At 49.4% G+C, this 10,721-nt stretch overlaps 1 protein-coding gene across 4 annotated transcripts; it reads right to left on the reverse strand.

The window, feature by feature from the left end:
• Positions 1-5,111: 5,111 nt before the first annotated feature.
• SLC35H1 (solute carrier family 35 member H1) lies at positions 5,112-10,701 on the reverse strand. Of its 4 annotated transcripts, none has more exons than XM_085079048.1 (9): positions 10,458-10,701; positions 10,231-10,381; positions 8,498-8,561; positions 8,210-8,282; positions 7,887-8,055; positions 7,512-7,595; positions 7,117-7,181; positions 6,158-6,287; positions 5,112-6,013 (listed from the first exon to the last, which is right to left on the reverse strand). In XM_085079048.1, the coding sequence occupies exons 1-9, from the start codon at positions 10,572-10,574 to the stop codon at positions 5,892-5,894; spliced, it is 975 nt and encodes a 324-aa protein (XP_084935174.1). In that variant the 5' UTR covers positions 10,575-10,701; the 3' UTR covers positions 5,112-5,891. The 4 variants fall into 4 exon arrangements, with proteins under 4 accessions (XP_084935174.1, XP_084935172.1, XP_084935175.1 ...); XM_085079046.1 differs by having other exon boundaries at positions 7,006-7,181; XM_085079049.1 differs by lacking the exon at positions 7,512-7,595.
• Positions 10,702-10,721: the final 20 nt, after the last annotated feature.

A 10,721-nucleotide genomic window follows, 5' to 3' on the forward strand; every position in this document is an offset into this window, starting at 1 on the left:
GGGAAGCTACTAAGCCACAGCATTCCTTGCGTGCCAGCACAGCCTTTCCCCATATGCCTGTAGCCAGAGCTCTGCATTTGTACCAGCCATCCCAGACCTCTTCCTTGTTCCATTGCCCTCACTCTGTGCCAAGTTCCTCCATTTATCCCCATTTCCTGCTGTCAGGGCTCCTACCCACTATCTGAACCAGTCCTTCAGGGAGCTGATGGGCCTGAGACTCCCAGTCCTGCTTCTACAGCACAACTGTTTGCCCTGGCATCCCACATAGCAGCTCCCTCCCAGACATCATAAAATTCCCCCACAGGATAGGAATAAAGCCTGGATGTTCTGACTTAGCCTCTCCAAACCCCTCCCCTGACCCCTGTTAGGAACTGAACCAGGGAGTTTTACTGGGAAAGGGAGCCCCAGACAGGTGTTGCTTCACAAGCCAATGAGGCCCCCAGTGCTGAGCTTGCAGGAGGGAGCACTGACTGCAGTCAGAGCTCTCCCACCCCTCCACATGGCTCCAGCGCCAACCACAACCGTCCATTCATCACCCACTAAACAAATGGAAATTTAAGGGCTCATGGCTCTATAACACTGAAAACAATTCCCTGTGCATTTTTACGGTCTTGTAATTTATTGGATCAGAAATGATGAATGGCAGCAGGAGGGGGCAGGGCCCAGTAAACAGGGGAGTGCTGATGCAGTGGAAACCAAAGAGAGACATGTAGCTGAGGGAAGGGAATGGGAAAGCCCCCCAGGATTGCTGCTCAATGGAGCTGGGGGAATGCCACCATCTACAAAGACTAATTTCCTCCTACCCCTTGCTACCCCACCATTCAGTGCAGGATGTGTAGCAGAGGCTCCTGTAAGAAATATCCACATGAGGAAGAACAGAGTTGAGCACTGTGCCAGCCACGCCTGCTCTGTGCTCCTGAGAGGCACAACCTCACACTTCCCAGACAGCCTATGCTGGCAGCATTGCAGATTCAAGGCACAAGCAAGAAATGAAAAAAATGCTTCATCCCTGGGGAAAGAGGAGCACCTGGTGGAAAGACAGAGAGTAAACGGGAGGACTACAGCTCCTCCCCCATGTAATCTCCCAGCTCTGGAGTTTGAGCTCCATTCGGCAGTAATTGAAACCAGGCTCTTTAACACAGGTGCCAATTACTCCCTGTTAATGCAAGGAGCACTGATAGATACAGCAATTACCCAGCTCTGCAAGGCTGGAGAGCACAAAATGAGATGGAAGGGCTACTTATGCCAGTGTAGGTCTTGTAAGACAGCTCTCTGCCCCAGCAAACCTCTTGCAATGTTACACTGGGCAGCTTCTTGCCCTCTAGCTGTATACTTGCATCTTCACCTGAGTGAACAATGTGCTCTTGCTGCAAAAAAGGGAACGATATCCTGGGGTACCTTAGGTAAAGAATTGCCAGCAGGTCAAGGGAGGTGATTCCTACCTTTATGCAGCACTGGTGAAACCACACCTGGCGTGCTGTGCCCAGAGCTGGACTCATCATTACAAGACACATGGACATGCTGGAGTCCAGCAAAGGGCCATGAAGATCATGAAGAGTCTGGGAGCCCCTCACATCTGGGGAAAGGCTGACAGAGCTTGGACTTTGTACTTTGGATGCTCAGCCTGGAGAAGAGAAGGCTCAAGAGGAAGCTTGTCACTGTCAATGAGTATCTGATGGGAGGGTGAAAAGAGGATGGAGCCAGAGTCTGTTCACTGGTGCCAAGAGGCAGATGCAGTGAGCACAAACTGATACACAGGAGGTTCCCTCTGAACACCAGGAACCAGTTTTTCCCCATGAGGGTGACTAAGCACTGGCACAGGGTGCCCAGAAGGGTTGTGGAGTCTCCATCCTTGGAAATATTCAAAGCCATCTGGACACATTGCTGGGCAGCAGTTCTAGGTGGCCCTGCTTGAGTAGGGGCTTGAACAAGATGACTTCCAATGTCCCTTCCAACCTCAATCATTCTGTGATTGTGATCTCCAAGCATTCACATTCTCTGTTTTCTGCTATGTCTCCACTTTTCTTGGCCAGCTGCCTTTCCCCCTCCTCCCTTTGCCTTCCTGGGGGTGATGTGGCAGTGAGGAAGGGGGCTGATGCAGGCATACTGTCGCAATGATGGCAAGAGGACAACAGCAAGTTCAATTCCCAGAAAAATCCTGCAGAGATCCAAGGCTGTGAACATCAAATCTGCATACCCCAACAAGGAAAAAAACCAAGAGAACCTCAGTGCAGCAGCAGGGGTATCAGACTCGGAGGCAATTATTTGCAACTGCAAAGACTGCAGATGAATGTGAGCCCTTTAAAGCCCCAGGCTGGCTGTAACCAGCATTCCTCCCATTTACACCCTGAGCTTGCTCTTCCCCACCTCACAAAGCATGAACCACAAACCACATAATGAATACTAGAGATGTTCAGCTGAAATGAGAAATGAAGCACATCTTGAGGCAGCCCTGCTGCTGGCACCAGGCCCCATGTTGCTGCTCTGCCTTGCTGTGTTTTGGAGACAGGCTAGCTTCCCCACAGTAAGCCCACTGGTGTTACATACCTTGTTTGCTGGGCAGAGGACCAAAGGAGTGCAGAGGGGTCTGCAGGGACACTTTTTCCTTGCCCTCAGGATGTTTATGGTATTGAAATTTTAGCAGGAAGCCAAGCATCTGTTCTTCAAATAAAGAGGTCTCCCAGGGGGATGGGTAGAGAGGCAGAATCATCACACATGTAAACACCTGGCCTTACAGGCAAGAACAGAGTTTGCGGAAGGAGTGCAGCACCTCTGAGACTCATTCAGCTTTGCTTCCGCTGCTTAATTAGTTCAAACACCATCAATATTCAATGGCAGCCCTCCCTTGCCAGGGTGGCTGTGTCGGTGTGGGGCTGGCACAGACAGGGGAGGCCAGGGCAGCACAGACACAGCCCTGTGTCCTCCCCAGCAAAAGGGCTCATCTGCCTGCGCTGCTGCAGCACACGTGTGCCTCCAGCACTGCACTGCTCCAGAGCCCTTGCAGGACATTCAGCCTTCACACACTTCCTTTGAGGAAGGGAGCAGAACCAAACTGTGCCACACAATGTTTGTCTGTACCGAAAACTTCCACTGGCCCCTGAGGTGGCCCCTGGCTCAGGGCTCGTCAGAAAATGGTCTGCACCAGCAGTGAGCTGCACCACTCCTCTCAGACAGACACAGGGCCCACACTGTGGCACCAACAGAACCCTTCAAGGCAGGATTCACAGCCTCATGCCTGCACAGACAGCTGGGTTTACCCAATGTTTCCAATCCTCAGCCCACTGCATCGACCCAAACCTCCAACAGCTTCAGCAACACTAAGAGGCGTTGACTACCTCTGGCCAAGGAGCTGCAAAGACACCCACAGCTATTTCCAGAGGCAAACAGCATCTACTGGTACTCCCAGCTTCCACTACATCCTGTCTATACTTCCATCCTCCCTTCTCAGTAGATTCCAATCTTATTTTTTCATGCCTACTATACTTCAATGTTATCACTACAAGATTGTGCATTCTCATTTATTTTGTGCCACTGCTGCAGCACTTCTGTCTCCTCCTCCAAGTCCTTCATCCTTGCCTCTTTTTCCATTTCCAGCATTTTCAACACACAGTAGGATTTTTCCTTATATGAAAGAGGGTGGGCAAGGGTTCTTTCTTCCTTTCATTAAATATGAGTGCCCATTCAAGCAAGATGGACAGTGTTCAACAGACGAGCTGTGCTGCTGCTTTAACACTCTATTGCACTGCCCTGCACCAGCACCATCCCATCCCACCCCTACCAAGCTTGCCCACAACTCTGCCATGTTCCAAGAGCTGCAAGAGCTCCAGGACAGAGCAGGAGTTCTAGGGCATCACTCTGTCTTAAAAAGGAAACAAGGCTGGAAGCAACAGACTACAGGGCTCTGCAGGTCATAAACACAATTGGATTCAATCTTCAAGCACCATATCTGGTGCAAATTCTGGCCTGAGAATGAAATTGCCTTTGCCTTGGATTTACAGGGACCTGAAATCTCAGTCTGGAAGTCACATAGCAGAAGGATGCCTGAGGTTCAGTTGTAGGAGAGTGGAAAGTGAAATAAAAGAGCAGCTGTGATGCTGTTGAACACAGATCATGGCAGAAAGCACCACTGCCCCACATCAGGCACAGAGTATTTGGGGCTTGGAGATCACAACTATTGGCAGGGTAAACAGGATGAATCCTGCTGCAAGCATCACAAGTCCAAGCTACTGGAAAATCCAGCTAGGGACAGACCAAGTCATTCTCAGCTCCAGGCATTCCACTTGATGCACAAAATCCCTTGGTCTGCTAGCCTGGTGTGGACGTGCTGGTTCAGTGGCTTTACATGAGGAAGCTGCACCACCTGCTGTCTGCTCTGGAGCCAGTTACCAGAACATGATCAAAGATGATCACTAATAACAAAAGTTTTTTTCAGAACCAATTCTTTTCCAGGACATGCTCTTGATTAAAGTCATCAAGAAAGACTTCCTATCCAAAAACTATGAAGGAAGATCAAGTGGGACTGTTTAGTCAAAATGGTTCAGGCTCTCAAACAGAATATGAGAAGTTCACTTTAACACCCAGCTCCTGTCAGGAGAAAGATTGTACTCTTATTCCTTTGGGAAACGCTGTCAAGTTATTTCCACTCCAAAAACTACAAAAGCTAGTATTGAACAAAACTTTCAAAGATGTGGAAATTCTGCCGTGCAAAAATCCAGCCACCTGCCCAACACCTCTTGAGGCTTAGCAGCAATGAAAATGACACATCTTAAATCCTGCTGTTCCCCCTTCCTGGATTGCAGGACCACCTGACCCAATCAAATGGGGCAAAGAGATAAGATTCTTACAAAAAGCCATGATACTAGAAGTCTTCTTAGAATATGGTGTATGAAGGCAGACCAGTCAGTAAAGTCTCTTGGCTGGCATAAATATGAGAGGTTGAAGGAAGATTCCCCTAATTTTAGAGATCCAGTGATGGATGGGCGTTGCCACGGTGTGTGCCACACCTTATGGGCATGCAGTATCAAGGTCAGTGCAGGACCAAAAGGAAAGAAGTTGAGAAGACAAATGACCTCTGCTTGATGAAGCATAGGTACACAATGTACAGACAAAAATGAATAAAAAACCCAGTTTATTTAAAAAAACAAAAAATCTCCCCCTCAAAACCCCACATACTTTCTTATAAGCTTATTGCTCGTTACATCTCCTGTGACACTGCTCACTCTCCCCTTGGCCTGTAGCACCAGAAGTACTCATGCATCCCTGTCTTCCCTCCAACCAACACCATCTGGAAATGTTCATCATGTTCAATTGGTCCCAAATACCAGCATTTAATTCTCTCCTTACAATGCACACAGAACATGGAGGTCACCAGGCACAAAAGGTCCTTCTCACTAGGACAACTCTAGGGATTTATACAGTCATGTGCTCCCACTAAAATGGGAATTCATAATTTGCAGAAATATTTTTTAAAAAATGGAAGCTGTATCCACCTTCTCCTTTGAAATCAAAACCTAAACAGCATTAAAATCATCCCTGAACCACTCAGCCCGCAGTCCAGACATGTCCGTGCTCATTCTACAGTTCATAGTCTACACTCTCAGGATCCTTCAGCCTTCAGGATCCCCTTATAGTCTTTTTACAGCTCTTCCCTGTCTCACCATGCCATTCTACATCCACTCAACCAGGGCTTGTCTTCCAAGTTCCTTTGAAAGGGATATTGGCTGTTTCTTGTGCAGCATTTACAGATCCACGCTGTAGCAAAACAGCAAAATTCTCTCACCAGGCCCTGGCTCTGCTTTGGGTGATTACAGAGACTTCTGGACCTTTCTTCTGGATACCTGTCAGGCAGGTTTCATAAGAACAGAGCAGGTGGCTTTGTGCTTCATGTTCAGTCAGTGCTGTTGTGGGGTTTCAACAACCTCTTCCTCTTCCTCACCATGTTCATTGTGGTGCAGCAGCAGCTCCAGGTCAGGGTCAGAGCTGGCCTCTTTGTGTGGCTCCAGTGCTTTGTCACCTGCATGCAGACAGCCCATTTAGTGACAAACTTGCCGGAGTTCCCACCAAACCTGGTGCTGTCAAGGAGCTGCAATCAGACACAGCTCCTAGTGAAGCTATCAGAAAGCCTACAAAAAACCAGAAAGTGATACAAAACAATCACCTTTGGAATTCATGGCTTTGAGAACAACGTGAAGGGAGATTCCTGACAGGCAGACAGCAAATCCCAACCAGTTCAAGAGACTGAGGCGATCTCCCAGCAAATGTGTGGCGAGGAATAAAATACAGATTTCCTGTGGAAACAAAAAACCATGACAAGTGGCAGGGCAGCACCTGAGGAGATATGCATGAGACATTTTACAGCTGAAGCCTAGATCAAAATGTCAGGCTGCTAAATTTCTATCAGCACATTCTTTCATGCGCACAGAGTTCTAAAAACAGTTTCTAGAAACAAACAACCTGTCAAACCGGGATGTGGGATTTTAAGTCATCTGACTGCATAGCTCAGTAACAGAGGAATCTTGCAACTTCTGGATCAGAGAGATTTCACATATCACAGTTCAGCTCAAAAGTATGTGTGCTGGAGTCCTCAAAGGAGGGAATGATGTGCCAAACTGGGTTACAGAGATAGCTCAAACCAGTGGTTTGGTCATATGCAGGTCTGATGCAGGAGCTTGCCCTTTTCACCCCTCCTCCCTTCCACATCATCCACTGCTCATGAGGGCAATGTGTTTTAGAATATTCCACATTCCAACAAACTTTGATCATTAGTGCTATTTTTTATAACAGCCACAGGTTTTTATAACAGCCACTAGTCTCTGGCCCTTTGCTGTCAGGGACCAAGAAACTTCACTACAGAGACTGAAAGGCAAAGCATCAAGCTCCTGTGCAAGGAGAAGAAGAATAACAGACAATGATTTCTAAGGATCTAAGGAAGCTCCCACCACGTAAGGCCCAATAGGGGTGACTCACTACTTGCCTTCTAGTATTAGCACAGGAACCATGCCTTACCTTAAAAATGCCAGCAATGGAAAGTGTGAGGCTGGATGTTCTGGAAACCAAGAGGAACTCAGAAAAGCCTAGACCAAAGGCAAGAATTCCACCCAAGAACAGCTTCCCTACCAGAGACAACAGCATTCCTGCTTCATGGAAACGGAAGAGCTTCTCTGATATGGACAAAGGTAGGCCTAGGAACAAGACAGTAAGTAGCAGAATACCATTCCCAACTCCCAGGATTCCTCTCAATAACATCAGTGGTGGTGGGCTGCTCACATTCCAGTATCAGGAGGATGTGGAGCCACTTCTTCACAGCCCTTACTTCCACATGCGTGGCAGGCTACTACTTCTATGCACTCTTTAATGTCCTGCCAGCATAAGATAAATCCAGGTCTCTAACTACTTTGCAGAGTTCATAGCTGTTCACTTATCTAAGTGAATTATCTTGAACAACAAACTGCTAAACAATGTCCCAACCACTCTATAAAGCTCTCCCTGCTTTCTCTAATTAACTCACGCACCCTCAAACACCGCAAAGAGTGGGAAGAGCCCCAGGAACATGAGCGGCTGCAGGTGAAACATGATATCAATGGGATTCTGGAGCCCTGAAAGAGGAGAATCAATAACAGACCAGGTAGCAACAAGCCAGGGAATAATACAGCTCCTAGAGCCTTTATTAGCACCAGTCCTAGACATAGACCTTATCTGTGATGCCCATACCTGTGCTGCTGCAGACACCAAGCTACCTTCATTATCCATCAACAGATATCCCACGCCCAAGGTTTCAAACACCTTCCCTTACATGAGATGTTTTGTTTCTGCAGCAAGGGCTATCACCTCTCCTTATTCCCCTCCCTGTTACCAGCACCACCACCCCCTCCCAATACCCTACATACCCAGTTCAGCCTTCTGCATCAGTATCTGTGTGAGAGTCCAGCGAATGCCCCCCAGGAAAGAGGCACAGAGCACCAGCACAAACCCCTGTGCATTGAACTGTGTGGACTTGTAGGTGAACATGAAAAGTCCTCCAGCGATGAGCAGAACCACCAGAAGCAATGTCAACCTCTGCAGGAGGGCAAAGAACAGAGACAGACATCTGCTTCCTTTCAGATTCACCTACATAATTGCATCATTCCTCTACTTACATGTTTCTTGTACATGCACTGCCTGTTTCCCCGGGTCTGACCTCCCTCCCTAAAGCATTGTGTGGGACCCTTACCATTTCCTCTAGCTTGAAGAGCAGTGAAAAAAGCAGGATGAAGAGAATGGCAGAGGATTTGGTCATTGTGTAGCTGTAAGGACAAAAATACACTGTCAGACCCCTTCAATGTAATTCTTCCCGGCAAAGGACTATTGGGAACCAAATCACCCATTTCTAGATTGCTACGAGCAAACTATCACAAACCCTGCATGCTGACCTCAACAACCAAACACCTATTCAAGACCCTGGCAAAGCACTTTCCAAACCCCACCAGAGGCTCCCAGGGAACATGGTGCTTGTACTTACAGGGAGACAGTGACGTACAGGAAGCTCCAGTTACTCAGCCCAATATCCAAGGAAGTTGACAGAGCTAAAGAACCAATGAGAAAGTCCTGAAGTTAACTGTCTTCCATTATACTAAATAAACCCACCACAAAACCCTGCTTCATGGCTACAAACATAGAGAACAGAGCAGACCCAGGGGAAAAAAATGAAAGCTTTCCTCAGGTTAACTCTTCAGAAGCAACATAACTCAGATACTCTCAGCTCTTTATGTTTCTGTCCTGTTGCCTGTGACTGAAGTTGGGCTCAGCATTGCACTCACTCAACATGCATAACAAAAAAGCCAGAAATAACTCTTGCCCTCTCTGTGACTGAAAGTGATTGCAGATTTGCACAAAGTCTTCCTTGAATGTATCAGAGCATGGTAACTTGTGAGTCTGAGGGCCACTGCAAGAAGCCTGAAGAAGCAACAATTATCCACCCATGGCCTTAGCTCTGGTGCAGCTTTTGTTACAATCTATCCTCCCTCATATATAAGTTTCACACTGGAGGAAGCAGTTTTACTGATTCAAGGTCAGGTTATGCTGAAAGGTAAAATTGCTGCAGATGCAGAGGAAACATTTTTCAAGAAACCATGGGGCATGTTATGTAAGGTATTGCAAACCTTGCCAGAGATCTTAGACCAGATGCTGTTCTGTGGGAGCCAATACAACTCACAGCCAAAGAACTGCCCAAGTAGTTACAGTTCTATGCTCCAAGTAGGAGCTTCACTCCTTGGTCTCAGGCACAGTCCTGTGTGCCATGTATGATGAACTCTCTACCAAGCTCCAAGCTGAGAAAGATTGTGAGTTAACATAAATGCATGGCTGGATACTTGAAGAGAAAATGTCACTTGCAGAGACAACTTATCAAGGTACTGTAGAAGATTCTGTTTGTTCTCCTGTGGGTCCTTCAGAAAGACACATTTGGTGTGGCCTTTCCCTATCCTTACACATCTTTGTAATGAGCAACGAAGGCAGCATGTCTTAGGCTGAAGATTGAGTAACATCTACACCTGCCCTGCACTTGGTAGGGAAACACAGGGGCCAGAGTGATGGCTGCACCCCATGGCTCATCCTGCTCCCGGGGATCAGCTCTGACCACCCTGCAGACAAACAGCTCTGGAAGCGGCCAGAGTACCACGGGCACCCCTGAGCAGGCTAACAGAATCATAGAATATCCTTGAGTTGGAAGGGACCCACCAGGATCACTGAGTCCAACTTCTGGCCCTGCACAGGACACCCCAGTAATCCCACCACGCGCCTGAGTGTTGTCCAAATACTTGAACTCAGTCAGTCTTGGTGCTGTGCCCACTGCCACAGGGAGCCTGCTCCAGTGCTCAGCCACCCTCTGGGTGAAGAACCTTTCCCTCATATCCAACCTAAAACTCCTCTGATTCAGCTTCATGTGTTTTCTTGGATCCTGTCACGGGTCATGACAGTGAAGAGATCAGTGCCTGCCCCTCAGCTTCCCCTCATGAGGATGTTGAAGACCACAAATGAGGCCTCCTCTCATTCTCCACTTCTCCATAACGAACACACCAAGCAACCTTATCCGCTCCTCGTAAGGCTTCCCCTCCAGTCCCATCACCATCCTCACGGAATTTGTCTGGATGCTCTCCAACAGCTCAATGTCTTTCATATATCGTTGTGCCCCAAACTCACGGCCCGCTCCAGCTGCGCCGCCCCAGCCCCGTCCCCTCCCGTGCCCAGCCGTACCTGCGGGGGCAGCCCGGCGGAGGCAGTCGGCCCAGGACAGCGCTGCCCGCGGCCGCCCAGAGCGGCAGCGCTCCAGGGCGCGGGCGAGCGCCGCGAGAGCGAAGATGAGCAGCAGGTGCAGCAGCGTGACCAGCAGCGGGAACGGGAAGCTCTGCGGGACCGACAGCCGCTGTCACCGCCGCCGCCCTCCCGCCGCCGCCGCCCCGCACCACCCCGCCACCCCGCACCTTCATCAGCCACTTGTTGTAGAAGGTGATGCCGATGGAGAAGCCGTAGTAGAGCAGCACCAGCGGCGCCGCCAGCGCCGCCCGCCCCAGGGCCGCGCCGCCCGCCCCCGCCGCCATGCGCCCGGCACCGCGCCGGGAGGGAGGAGGAGCGGGAGGGAGCGGGGATGGGGGCACGGGGGGATGCCGTGAGGGGGCCGCGGCGGCGGGGCAGGGCAGGGCGAGGGCGCCGCGATGCTGAGCGGGCCGTGGCGGCGGGGGAAGCGG

Source organism: Lichenostomus cassidix, chromosome 20 (genome assembly GCF_008360975.1).
Source record: "Lichenostomus cassidix isolate B80296 chromosome 20, HeHo_3.0, whole genome shotgun sequence".
NCBI lineage: Eukaryota > Metazoa > Chordata > Aves > Passeriformes > Meliphagidae > Lichenostomus > Lichenostomus cassidix.